At 51.4% G+C, this 14131-nt stretch overlaps 1 protein-coding gene across 2 annotated transcripts in view; it reads right to left on the reverse strand.

Annotated features, from left to right (window-relative positions):
- Positions 1 to 3837, reverse strand: part of LOC120932441 (deoxycytidine kinase 2-like) — a 376692-nt gene extending 372855 nt beyond the window's left edge. The window contains exons 1-3 of one of the 2 annotated variants that reach the window (XM_040344792.1): positions 3532 to 3837; positions 2335 to 2450; positions 2029 to 2222 (exon numbers count right to left, since the gene is read on the reverse strand). In XM_040344792.1, the coding sequence (XP_040200726.1) occupies positions 2029 to 2222; positions 2335 to 2450; positions 3532 to 3559 (338 nt within the window). In that variant the 5' untranslated portion in view covers positions 3560 to 3837. Of the gene's footprint in view, positions 1 to 2028; positions 2223 to 2334; positions 2451 to 2994; positions 3340 to 3531 lie in introns of those variants that run through there. The other variant, XM_040344791.1, reaches the window with a different exon arrangement.
- Positions 3838 to 14131: the final 10294 nt, after the last annotated feature.

Genomic DNA, 14131 nt, shown 5'->3' on the forward strand with positions numbered 1-14131 from the left:
CAAACCTGTTGTCGGTTTAGCAAAAAATAAAATGCCTGGTACTTCTAGCTGCATGCAACTCACCCACATCACATAACAGTAGCTGAATGAAACGGTGGTGGAGTGATATCACCACTCATTCTATCATGAGACAACAGTGAATGCTTGGGGTTTCAATGCTGGCTGTGAGGGAGGAAGGAACATCAGGGTAAAACTAACAAGGTATCTGGGAACAGCCCCATTGCAAAGACAATGGGGGAGATTTACTAAAGCTGGTACACACAGATTCTGATTCAGCTGTGCATAGTAACCAGTCAGCTTCTAACTTCAGCTTGTTCAATTAAGCTTTAACAAAATCTAGAAACTCATTGGTTACTATGCACAGTTGCCCAGATTCTGTGTGCACCAGTTTTAGTAAATCTCTCCCACCATCACTTAGCCCTGAATAGGCAGGGTATTGGGGTCACCTTAAAACAATTATATACTAGGGTTGTCCCGATACCACTTTTTTAGGACTGAGTACAAGTACTGATACTTTTTATGTACTCGCCGATACCGAATACCGATACTTTTTTTTAGCCATGTCCCCCCACATATGCAGCCATGTCCCCCCACATATGCAGCCATGTCCCCAAACATATGCAGCCATGTCCCCCGTATATCCAGCCATGTCCCCCGTATAACAAGCCATGTGCCCCGTATGTGCCCCGTATAACCAGCCATGCCCCCTGTATAACCAGCCATGCCCCCCGTATAACCAGCCATGCCCCCCGTATAACCAGCCATGCCCCCCGTATAACCAGCCATGTCCCCCGTATAACAAGCCATGTCCCCCGTATAACCAGCCATGTCCCCCGTATAACCAGCCATGTCCCCCGTATAACCAGCCATGCCCCCCGTATAACCAGCCATGCCCCCCGTATAACCAGCCATGCCCCCCGTATAACCAGCCATGCCCCCCGTATAACCAGCCATGCCCCCCGTATAACCAGCCATGCCCCCCGTATAACCAGCCATGCCCCCTGTATAACAAGCCATGTCCCCCGTATAACAAGCCATGTCCCCCGTATAACCAGCCATGCCCGTACCTACTGTAATGCCGCCGCCGCCGCTGCCACGTTAATCACCGCGGCGCGGGGAACATTACAGTCAGCGTTCCTTTGAACAGCTGTTTTCCCCGCCACGCAGACACTCCCCCTTGCTCGCGATTGGACAGATCCGTCCAAGGGGGAGTGTCTATGCGCGGCGGGAAAAACAGCTATTCAAACGAAAGCTGTCTGTAATGTTCCCGCACCGCGGTGATTAACGTGGCAGCGGCGGCATTGGTGGTGGCGGCAGGGGGGGGGTTGAAGTATTCTATTTAAGTATCGGCGGTATTAGCGGGAGTACGAGTACTCCTGCTAATACTCGGTATCGGTCTGGTATACTGATATCGGTATCGGGACAACCCTATTATATACCATTCCAACCAGCATACTGCCGACATGTACAGTATGCCGTTTTTTTTTTGCTGTACATACCGTTTTATACTTGTTTTTTTTTTCCAGACTCCCGCGGGGAATAGGCGTTCCTATGAAGAGGCGTAGATGATTGACGTGCGGCTAAGGCGCGTCACTTGTTCCAAAAATAGCCAGACTGGGACTTGGCTCTATACGGCGCCTGCGCACAGACTAGGAGCTGACTGCGCGGGCGCCGTATAGAGCAGAGTCCCAGTCCGGCTATTTTTGGACGCGTGATGCGCCTTAGCCGCACGTCAATCATCTACGCCTCTTCATAGGAACGCCTATTCCCCGCGGGAGTCTGGAAAGAAAAACAAGTATAAAACAGTATGTACAGCGGGGAAAAAAAACAGCATACTGTACATGTCGGCAGTATGCTGGTTGGAATGGTATATACAATTGTTTTAGGGTGAACCTCCGCTTTAAAGTAAATCTATTGCTTTGCTCTGAATGTGCAACTGAGTTTGCTTATTTATTTCAGGTACTTATGTAGCATGTTATATATACAGTATATTCATATAAACAGTAACATGTTTTTAGATGCAGTTACCTGTCACTGTACACAGATCGTTCAAAAAATTGTACAGGTTGTTCAGCTTCTTGTAATTTATGAGAAACTGGTTTAAGTTGGGCTCTAACACGGCTCAGGCAGGCATATGTTTGAAATGTATAAGCCCATCGTGTCGGTTTGTCATATAGCATTTGAAGGAGGTTTCCTCCATTTTTCTGTGACATTGACAGTTCCTGCAAAAAAACAAAATCCATTTTAATCTGTCAATATTACCTTACAATGAAGTTTCAGTTTTTACATGCATATTTAAAATAGTTTACAGAACCACACAAGCCCTAAAATTACCTCATGTTCATCTTCAGTAGTTTGAACGTTACACCATTTAGCAATTGGCTCAGGGACAACTTCCCACTCGTCACTTGCTTGTTCCAGAAGTCTAACAAATGTTGACTTGCCTGCAGCTGTATAAATTAAAACAAGTTCATTTGATCATTCTCAGGCAAAAAGTACAAATCCAAAAATGTTGATACTTTCTAAGCACAATCTATTTGAGCGCATGTTTCTAACAATCCACATGGCGGCGCCCTTTGACAGTTATTACATGTAATATAATGACATTACACAAAACTCTTAGTCTTGTGTAATGTCATTTATTACAGCTTTTTTTTGCACATAGATGGGCAAGTAGTATGGGAACATGTCCCAGATCGTTCTAAAAAATCATTTCTACTAAATAAACCGCTTTTGAGGTGAAAAAAAAAAAAAAAGGTGGTTGTGCTTATACAAGCACTCTAGAGTCAAACTTGTTTGTTGGCGCCAAACTCTTCTATATTATAGATTGAAACATTCTGAGATTATAACCAACTGTAATTTTTACAGTAAAGACCGTTTGCGTAGATAAGACACTGCGCGGCTTATTTCCGATTCATTATGCACAAGATATGCCCCAAGCGTGACATTATCAACTAAATCAACACGTGTAAGGCATGTATAACATTAACTTACCAATATTCCCCTCAATTGAGATCTTCTTTAACCTTTTGTGAAAACTATCGTCAAACAGAGGACTGTAGCAAATTCTTTTTGGCGGTGTAGACATGCTTCACACAAGAACCAGTTACAAAAAATAAACAAAACTCCGCGCCTTCAGTAAGGATTTACACGCAGTCAACAGCATCGCGCCTTCTGACTTACCAATCAGAGACGAGACATATTTCTCTGTCCAATAAGAGTACTGCTGTTAAAGCGCGAATGTCTAAGCTCCTTGTGAGATATCGAAGGAGTGCAAAGAATCTTTTTTTTTTTACATGTAAGTAGCCTAGCAATAACTAGATAAGTAATGTCTGTTTATAGAAGCGTAGCGCCTAATCAGAATTATACTAGCGTGCTTATTACTCTCTTGACCACAATCTGCTTTGGTATAATTATAGCTAGGAGTAAAATGATACTAAACAGCGTGCAACAGTTCATGATCTGCAGCAGTGGTACTAAATAACTCATAGCAATATATATATATATATATATATATATATATATACTGGCCTATATAGGAGGAGTCTGCTGAGTACATAAGCCTCCTCCTCTGTCGGGTCCCATGTTGGCGCCATTACAGGTTTCAAGGTTGTCGCGGCCGTGTCACGTCGGACCTTCCTACAGAGTGGCGGTCTGCTGCAGCAATGATGTCGGTTCCTCTTTGTGGGGCCTCTCTTTCATCCCACCCCTTTCATCCCAGTGTTGCCAACCGTATGTAGAATTACGGACAGTTCGTTAAAACAAGTCACTTTTTCCCTGTACGTAAAAGTCCGTAGTAAGGGAAAAGTGCCAGTAATGGCGGCAATCGGCTCGGGTCAGAACTGCGCATGTGCAATTCCGGAAATCCATAGAGAAGATCTGAATCTGAGCCGCCGAGTCTGACATCTGCATAGCCTCTGCCCAGCCCACCCGCCGCGCAGCCAATGATCTCAGTGCATTTGCGCGCCAACACCGCAGCCAGCTTTAAAAAACAGTCAGGCAGGAGCAGACTCGTGAAGTTAAGAGCAGACGTGTGCAGTGGCGGGATTCGGGAGCCTGCATTACCAGTCAGGACCACACAGCACACATACCCCCCACCGGACCGGAGCAACGGACGGACGGACCCCTGCCAGTGCCTGCCCGACTAAGTGTGTATGGACTGTGGAGCCTGCTGGCTGCTGCTGCTGCCCACCGTGCCCGATGTGTCTCTTTGGTCACGGTGACCCTGGTGAGTCCAGCAGACTAGTCTTGTAGTCGGAGTGACAGACTGACAGTCAGTGTTGTGTGACAGCACAGTGTGGCGTGTGACTGTGAGGCACTGCTCCCTGGAGGTCAGCAATCAGTGCAACAAAAGCTGTGACACTGACAGCTAGGCAGGTACTGGGAGTGACGTCATCACCACACCCCTTGCCCTCCCCTGCTTGCTATGTAAAGCATGTGTTGTATGCACTGGCTGAGCCTGCAATGTGAGTACTCTGCCCTCTGGGCATCATCACCCCTTTCTGCTGCCATGATTCTGGCTCCCGTCTGATCTCTCCCTGTCTTCTTCTTCTTTCTTCTTTCTTCTTCTTTTTCTTCTTCTCGCATGCATGTTGCAGCAGTGATGGCTGCTTCTATAAAAAGGCATGTCAAAACAGGGGCTAGGGCTGACTGACACATTACTAGCTGTCATGCTAGGAAGAGGCACTGGGAGACTCTAGGAAATCTGTAGCCAGAGAACCAGGCACAGTGCAATGGCTGATCTGAGATAACTAGTTGCCTGGTGTAGTCTGAAATTCACTTTGGTTTGACTTGCACAGTGCCTCACAGAGAATTGAAGCCATAGACAGCCAGGCAGCCAACATTTTCAGGTCTTGGTGAGTAATGATGGGGCTTGCAGTGCCCAGCCAGATGCATTGAATTTACTAAGACTAGAGCAGCTGTGCATGGCTGGCGGGAAAATGCGCTGACTTCATTGGCTGCGTGGCGGGTGGGCTGGGCAGAGGCTGTGCAGGAGTCAGATTTAGCAGCTCAGGATCGGATCTTCTCGGGTATTTCCGGAATTGCGCATGCGCAGTTCTGACACCGAGCCGATCGCCGCCATTTTTACTGGCACCTTTCCCTTACTACGAACTTGTTTTAACGAACTGTCCGTAGTTCTACGTACGGTTGGCAACACTGTCCTGTACCATGTCTGCAGTCTCTGACCATCTCCTGTACCATGTCTGCAGTCAGGGGCGGTGCAAGGATTTTTGCCAACTCAGGCGAAGGTGCATTTTGCCGCCCCCCCTGGGCACGAACGCACGCAAGCACATATACACAACACAATACAGAGAGATACCACATAATATATCTAGATAGATAGAGAACAATGCTAGTACTATCTGTCTCCTATTGTGCCCACACTGCCCAGTGAAACTGACCTGCTCTCTCTGGTGGTCCTGGACAGCGTGGCTCTCTCTCTCTCTCTCTGGTGGTCCTGGACAGCGTGGCTCTCTCTCTCTCTGGTGGTCCTGGACAGCGTGGCTCTCTCTCTCTCTCTAGTGGTGGTGCGTTACAGCGTGGCGCGCTCTCTCTCTCTCTCTCTCTGGTGGTCCTGGACAGCGTGGCTCTCTCTGGTGGCGGTGCAATACAGCGTGGCTCTCTCTCTCTGGTGGTCCTGGACAGCGTGGCTCTCTCTCTCTGGTGGTGCGGTACAGCGTGGCTCTCTCTCTCTCTGGTGGTGCGGTGCAGCGTGGCTCTCTCTCTCTGGTGGTGCGGGTACCAAATGGCGCCCTGGTGGTGCTGGTACAGCGTGGTGCTCTGGTGGTGCGGGTACAGTGTGGCTCTCTGGTGGTGCGGGTACAGCGTGACGCTCTGGTGGTGCAGGTACAGCATGGCGCTCTGGTGGTGCAGGTACAGCATGGCGCTCTGGTGGTGCGGGTACAGCGTGGCGCTCTGGTGGTGCGGGTACAGCATGGCGCTCTGGTGGTGCGGGTACAGCATGGCGCTCTGGTTGTGCGGGTACAGCATGGCGCTCTGGTGGTGCGGGTACAGCATGGCGCTCTGGTGGTGCGGGTACAGCGTGGCTCTATCTGGTGGTGCTGGGGCTATTAGTTTCCCCAGCACAGTCCTCTTTCTTTTTCCATGTCTCCTGTAGTGCATGCTTTTTTCCGGGTTTTCTTCCCCCCACAGGCCCCAGCAGAGTGCATGCTGATCACTGTAGCCTATCCCCGTGACTACATTTCCCATGATGCCCTATTTTTTTCTGCACCGCTGTGGCCAATTGGGAGGGAGGAAGAACAAGCAGGAAGCTTTCTTCTCTTCTGTCCCGTGCTGCAGACATGCCCGACATGAGAAAGGGGGAGGAAGGGACATCCTGACAGCAGCACGCAGCTCCCAGCTCCCCCAACCTCACTGGGCAGACAGACACCTATGGCTGTGGCAGAGGAGGAGTAGTCCGTGGGGGGCGAGAGCGGAACTGTCAGCGCGACTCTGAGGCTGAGCTGTGTGTGAGAGCTGCGCTGACAGTTCCTTCAGATGCCGCCCGCTGCCCGCACAGACGCCGCACAGAGTCACTGCTGAGTCCACAACAAAGATAGACGTCAGCTGTAGTCAGCAGTGGTGACTACCGCTCTACGATCGGCGGGCGACTGTCCCGGCGGACGGCGGTGACCCGCTCAGTTTTCCGCCCTGTTTCACTGGCGGCGCTAGCACCGTAAGGCAAGTGCCCTACTTGCCTTGCGCTAGCGCCGGCCTCTGTCTGCAGTCTCTGACTATCTGTTGTATCATGTCTGTAGTCTCTGACTATCTGTTGTATCATGTCTGTAGTCTCTGACTATCTGTTGTATCATGTCTGTAGTCTCTGACTATCTGTTGTACCATGTCTGCAGTCTCTGACCATCTGTTGTACCATGTCTCCAGTCTCTGACCATCTCATCTTTTATCATGTCTGCAGTCTCTGAGGGGGAGCCAGTAGAGGAGTCAAGAGTGGGAGCGCCGCCAGATTGGGGATCACAAGAGAAGTCAGGGGTGTGTGGACTGTGTAGCGGAGACTATCAGAAAAAAACAGAGCTGCCAAGCTGGAGTTGCCTGACTAAGCCCTGCACGGTGCATCTGAGAAGAGGTCACTGATGTAAGGGGGGGGGGAGTGAACACAATAATGTAAGGGGGCACTGAAATAAAGGTTAACCCTTATACAGAGGCGTTTCTAAGGGGGTGCGGGACACCCGCTAGAGGAGTGACACCATCCCGACGATGGGGGAACTTTTTTTTTTTTCCTCCAGCGCCGCCACGTGTGTGTGTCTGTGTCCGACTTCCTCCGCTCCCCTCCCCTTCCTCCGCTCCCCTTCCTCCTGAGCCAGTGAGTGTGACTCCACTGTGTGACACTGCACTGTGTGATGATGTGACGTCAGTCACGGCACTACACAGTACTTTCAGTTTCTCCGCCTCAGCGGCTGCACTCCTCTGTCTCCTCTCCAGACTTCAGCGCCGCGGCAGGCATATTCGGAACAGGGCCGGGGGGTGTCCACAGAGTCCACCACCGGGCGGAGCCCACAAAGTGAGGTATGGGGGGGGGCGTATTAATTAATTGTACTGCTAGTGTGAGTAGGACTGTGGGAGGACTGTGCAAGTAGGTATGATAAGGAAGGGGGGGGGGGGGGTGTGCGAGGTGACAGCTATTTATAGATAATATACCCACCTGCACCCTGTACCCACCTGCACCCTGAACCCAACTGCACCCATTTGCACCCTGCACTCACCACCTACCTGCATCCACCTGAACCCTGCACTCTGTACCCACCTGCACTCTGCACTCACCTGAACCCTGACCTCTGTACCCACCTGCACCTGGCACTCTGTACCCACCTGGCACTCTGTACCAACCTGCACCTGGCACTCTGTACACACCTGCACTCTGTACCCACCTGCACTCTGTACCCTGCACCCATCTGAACTCTGCACTCTGTATGTAGCACCCTCATGGCATTTAATGACCCTTTAGGACCCTCCCACACCCAGTTGCTGTGGCACGCTCAACCCCCCCCCCCCCACCCCTTTACTTTGGGGGAAGGTGTGATGAAAGGTTGAGTTCCTGCACCTTTTCCCTGAGAAGAATGCCCTGGGTGACACCATCAATTAGCACTGCGGCAGGCTGGGGGGGTTTAACGACGACGTGAGAGACGCGTAATGCCCCACTGCCTGTTCTGCTGGGGGGGGGGTGACACCATGTTTCACCGCACCGGGTGACACCAACCCTAGTGACGCCACTGCCCTTATATCAGTAACCCCCATTACCTTAGTGCATTCACTCTGCGGAAGGTAATCTCTGGTCACCACAGTCACCCCGCCTCATTAGAGTTCCCAATGTTCCCCTTTACATCAGAGTCTGCAGGATTTCCTCTTATAGTGCAAGGGAGCCCCCCTTACATCAGAGTTCCCCCTTAGATCGTGATCTGTGGCATCGTCCTTTACATCAAGGTTCGCAGAGTTCTCCCTTGCACTGTAATGGGGAACTCTGTGCTGGCTGTGTTATATTAACCTGACCTTCATGTAAATAGAGAAATGTGTTTTTTGACTTTTGTTTAACTTAAACACATTGCTAATAGTATTTAAACTATAAACATGTTGTGTTGCTAGTGCTATGAGTTGCACAGTTTTGCACCAAAAAAAGGCCATTTTAGGTGCTTTTTTTGAAGTGCCAGTAAAAAATTGGTGGTGTTCGTGATTTTTCGGCATCTTGCCAGTAAATTTCACTTGGGGGGGGGGGGGCGGGGGGTTGTCAACACTGTTTCATTCCCGTGTCCCACTCAGCTTGTGGGGGCTGCCTCGCCCGTCCTCCCGGTCATCCCCGTGACCCATCCAGCTTGTGGGGGGCGGGTGGGCATCCATCCTCCACTATCCCCAGGGCTCCAGCTGGACACCCACCTATCACCGCCGGGCTCCCGCCACGTGCGATCACCAGCGGTGGAGGTTTGGGAGGGAGCGAGAGCCCGCTCTCCTCCTCGGTCTTCCTTCTGAGCACACACGGGGGGGGGGAGCTCACCTACTTCTCCAGGTGCACGCTTCTGCACGAGGGGGGGGGCGTCCATCCACCCTCCCATTCCGGGCACACGCCGGCTTTTGCAGGGGGCCGCCCGCCCCTCCTCCCTGTCAGTCTTGACCTCACGCACGTTCCAGTTACTCCGGGCACACGCTGGAACTTGCAGGGCTGTCCGTCCACGCAGGTGTCATGGGGGGGGGGGGGTTCACTTACGGGTCACGCTGGCTGTTTTCCTTGCAATACTGCGTTTTGTCTCAGCATCCTCTCTGCATTTTCAGGCTCTCTCTGCGTTTCAGTCGTTTTGCCCCAGCTATTTTGTCATACGTTTCTGGCCCGGCAGTTCTGTCATGCGTTCCTGGCCCGGCAGTTCTGTCATGCGTTCCTGGCCCGGCAGTTCTGTCATGCGTTCCTGGCCCGGCAGTTCTGTCAGGCGTTCCTGGCCCGGCAGTTCTGTCAGGCGTTCCTGGCCCGGCAGTTCTGTCAGGCGTTCCTGGCCCGGCAGTTCTGTCAGGCGTTCCTGGCCCGGCAGTTCTGTCATGCGTTTCTGGCCCGGCAGTTCTGTCATGCGTTTCTGGCCCGGCAGTCCTGTCATTCGTTTCTGGCCCGGCAGTCCTGTCATTCGTTTCTGGCCCGGCAGTTCTGTCATGCGTTTCTGGCCCGGCAGTTCTGTCATGCGTTTCTGCCCCCAGCAGTTCTGTCATGCGTTTCTGCCCCCAGCATTTTGCCAGGCGTTTCTGGCTGGCCCAGCAGTTTGTCATTTGTTTCTTCCATGTGTTTCTGTCATTTGTTTCTGCCCCAGCATTTCTGTAATGCGTTTCTTCCCCAGCATTTCTGTAATGCGTTTCTTCCCCAGCATTTCTGTCATGCGTTTCTGCCCCCAGCATTTCTGTCATGTGTTTCTGCCCCCAGCATTTTGCCAGGCGTTTCTGTCTGGCCCAGCATTTCTGTTGTGCATTTCTGTCTCAACGTTTCTGTCGTGCGTTTCTGTCTCAGCATTTCTGTCGTGCGTTTCTGTCTCAGCATTTCTGTTGTGCGTTTCTGTCTCAGCATTTCTGTCGTACGTTTCTGTCTCAGCATTTCTGTCGTACGTTTCTGTCTCACGTTTTTCTGGCCCAGCATCCAGTCTCACGTTTTTCTGGCCCAGCGTCCAGTCTCACGTTTTTCTGGCCCAGCGTCCAGTCTCACGTTTTTCTGGCCCAGCGTCCAGTCTCACGTTTTTCTGGCCCAGCGTCCAGTCTCACGTTTTTCTGGCCCAGCGTCCAGTCTCACGTTTTTCTGGCCCAGTGTCCAGTCTCACGTTTTTCTGGCCCAGCGTCCAGTCTCACGTTTTTCTGGCCCAGCGTCCAGTCTCACGTTTTCTGGCCCAGCGTCCAGTCTCACGTTTTCTGGCCCAGCGTCCAGTCTCACGTTTTTCTGGCCCAGCGTCCAGTCTCACGGTTTCTGGCCCAGCGTCCAGTCTCACGGTTTCTGGCCCAGCGTCCAGTCTCACGGTTTCTGGCCCAGCGTCCAGTCTCACGGTTTCTGGCCCAGCGTCCAGTCTCACGGTTTCTGGCCCAGCGTCCAGTCTCACGGTTTCTGGCCCAGCGTCCAGTCTCACGGTTTCTGGCCCAGCGTCCAGTCTCACGGTTTCTGGCCCAGCGTCCAGTCTCACGGTTTCTGGCCCAGCGTCCAGTCTCACGGTTTCTGGCCCAACGTCCAGTCTCACGGTTTCTGGCCCGGTGTCCAGTCTCACGTTTTCTGGCCCGGCGTCCAGTCTCACGTTTTCTGGCCAGGCGTCCAGTCTCACGGTTTCTGGCCAGGCGTCCAGTCTCACGTTTTCTGTCATAGCATTGTCTGTCATAGTGTTGTCTTCTTCGTTCGTTACTTTGTCCATGTTGCAACCTGGGTTGATTAGCTAGTGATCACATCTCGGGGGCTGTCATGTCTACAGATCCATACGGGCTGAGGTTTCGTTTTTTAATGATTGTTGACCAAAATCTTCTCGCCCGTATAACATACTTCATACAATGCACATTCATTCTTACGCCTATACAACTACCCACCACGCATCGTGGGTATACTAGCCTTGAGTGCACAGTGGCGACAATTGAGGGGCACAGTGGCTGCGTTTGATGGCATGGCACAGTGGTGACAATTGATGGCACAGTGGCTGTGTTTGATGGCATGGCAAAGTGGCTGCATTTGATGGCATGGCACAGTGACTGCGTTTGATGGCACGGCACAGTGGTGCGAATTGATGGCATAGTCACTGCATTTAATGGCATGGCACAGTGGTGATAATTAATGGCACAGTGGTGACAATTGATGGCACAGTGGCTGCGTTTGATGGCATGGCACAGTGGTGGCAATTGATGGCACAGTGTCTGCGTTTGATGGCATGGCACAGTGGTGACGATGGCATGGCACAGTGGCTGCGTTTGATGGCATGGCACAGTGGTGACAATTGATGCCACAGTGGCTGCGTTTGATCGCATGGCACAGTGGCTGTGTTTGATGGCATGGCACAGTGGTGACAATTGATGGCACAGTGGCTGCATTTGATGGCATGGCACAGTGGTGACAATTGATGCCACAGTGGCTGCGTTTGATGGCATGGCACAGTGGCTGTGTTTGATGGCATGGCACAGTGGTGGCAATTGATGGCACAGTGGCTGCGTTTGATGGCATGGCACAGTGGTGACAAGAATTGATGCCACAGTGGCTGCGTTTGATGGCATGGCACAGTGGTGACAATTGATGGCACAGTGGCTGCGTTTGATGGCATGGCACAGTGGCTGCGTTTGATGGCATGGCACAGTGGTGACAATTGATGGCACAGTGGCTGCATTTGATGGGCACAGTGAGGCTGCAATTTTTATTTTTTTTGCGCCCCCCGGAAAAATGTTGAGCACCAGCCACCACTGGTGAGGATTACTTTTCGATTTATGATCACTGGGTCCTAACTGCATGTAAGGTAACAGGTGCAGCTTAAGGCTTACATGGCAAGGCATTGGGGTGCAATGTTAGAAATATAGGGTGACATGGGGGTGTCAGGTTAGGACATGGGTCTTCAAACTACGGCCCTCCAGTTGTTCAGGAAGAGGTGCAGTGTAATGACTGCAGAGTAACATAGGAGTGCTAGATAAGAGACCTTGGTGACAGATCATTATGGGTGAGTCAGGGAGCTGGGTGATAGGGTTGCAATGTGAGTATTAAGGGGTGAAATGTGGATGCATGGTGAGGAAGCTAAGTGACAGGATGCACTGCAGTGTTAGGGTTACAGAGAAACACTTAGTGGTATAACAGGGAAAGCAGTGTAAGGTTTACAGGTTGACATGGGAATGCTGGGTGAGGGAGCTGAGCTCTAGTTACAGGGGGGGGGGGGGGGGGCGAAATAGGTTTACTGGGTGACAAGGGGTGCAGTAATAGAGATACAGGATTTCATGCAAGTGCTGGTTGAGGTGAAAGTAAAAGGATACAGGGTGATGTGAGGTGACAAGGGTGCAGCAAAAAGTGTTGTAGTGATGCTAGTTAAAGGGGTTGTAAAGGTTCGTTTTTTATTTTCTAAATAGGTTCCTTTAACACCTCTGCCGGGTTAGCCCCCCCATATAAAAAAAAATACTTTTTTCCCAGGGCGTCTTTCAGGACAGCACCTCGAGAGATAGTGACTCCTCCCTCTCCAACAGGAAACACCTTCTTCACAAACTTTAAAGGGAGGCTCCTCCCAGCACACTTCAGTTTTTGTGTTTCCTCCGACCCGGAGGGAACATCTTCCAGAGGGAAGTTTTTTGTAAAGTCCAGGGGTCCTGGATTGCTTCCCTCTTACCTTTTCTTTTCAGGCGTCCGCCTGTGAGACATCCGCTCCCCGTTCGGTGGCGGTAGTAGCCGGGCTCCCCTTCCGCGGCTAGCGTGCTCAGTGGGGCCATGAATAGATGGGGTGGCGGCCGCGCGTGCGATTCGCGCCATTTTTTTCTTTCAGCGCGGTCGCTGGTTTTGCGCGTCATTTCAGTGATTGTACCAGAACTAGTTATGGTAGATGATTCGGGACCTAGGGCCCAGCGCAGTAGTGAGGACTCAGAGGAGTCAGAGGGGGAAGCGTTAGGGCACCCCTCAAAGTTTAAACTATCCCTAGAGGAGGTGGATTGCTTAATCAAGGCCATACATGCGACTTTAGGCCTGAGCGAGGAAAAAAGGGATCTAACCTTGCATGACTGCATGTATGCGGGTCTGGGTGAACCAAAAGGGCGGGTCATTCCGGTCCATTCAGTAATTTCTGAGACCATAGTTAGAGAATGGCAGGATCCAGAGAAGAAGCCCTTTTTCCCTAAGGGGCGCTTTTCTTTTGAGGAAGATCCAGCAGCAGTTTGGAACAAGGTTCCTAGACTTGATGCGGCTTTTTCTCAGTTGTCCAGGTCGACAGACTTGGCCTTTGAGGACATGGGTGTTCTCAAGGACCCTATGGACAAGCGAATGGATCTTCTCCTAAAGAGTTCATGGCAGTCTATCATGAATGGTTTAAAGCCCGCCATGGCTACAACTTGTGTGGCCCGGAATCTAGAGTTCTGGACAAATCAGTTGAAAGCTCATATTGCGGCTGATTCGTCGAAAGAAGAGATTCTGGACTCTTTCTCTACTTTAACCACAGCTGTAGCCTACATTGCGGATGCCTCTGTGGAGGCTATTAAAATGTCAGCAAGGTCCGCGGCCCTGGCTAATTCTGCCAGGAGGGCGCTATGGCTAAAGACCTGGCCAGGGTATGCAGCCTCAAAGAACAAGCTGTGCGGCATCCCTTTTTCAGGAGACCTCCTGTTTGGTCCAGAGTTGGATAGTATCCTAGATAGGACCGCAGATAAGAAAAGGTCTTTCCCAGTTAAGAGAAAGAGGCAACCCCCCAGACGTTTTTTTTGTCAGTAAAGGGTGCAGGACAAAGGCAACAAACCCCAAGGGGATAGGAGAGGTTGGGCACAGAAAGCCAAAGAAAAAAAGGGAATCCTTTTCAATCCTCCTGCGCAGCCCCAGAAATCACAATGACTCGGCGACCCGGGTCGGCGGAAGATTACAGAAGTTTCTTCCGCAGTGGTCAGAGATAACCACCAATCGTTACATTCTGACCACCCTGTCTCTGGGTTACGAGATAGAATTCTCAGAGAC

This window comes from Rana temporaria, chromosome 3 (genome assembly GCF_905171775.1).
Source record: "Rana temporaria chromosome 3, aRanTem1.1, whole genome shotgun sequence".
In the NCBI taxonomy this organism is placed as follows: domain Eukaryota; kingdom Metazoa; phylum Chordata; class Amphibia; order Anura; family Ranidae; genus Rana; species Rana temporaria.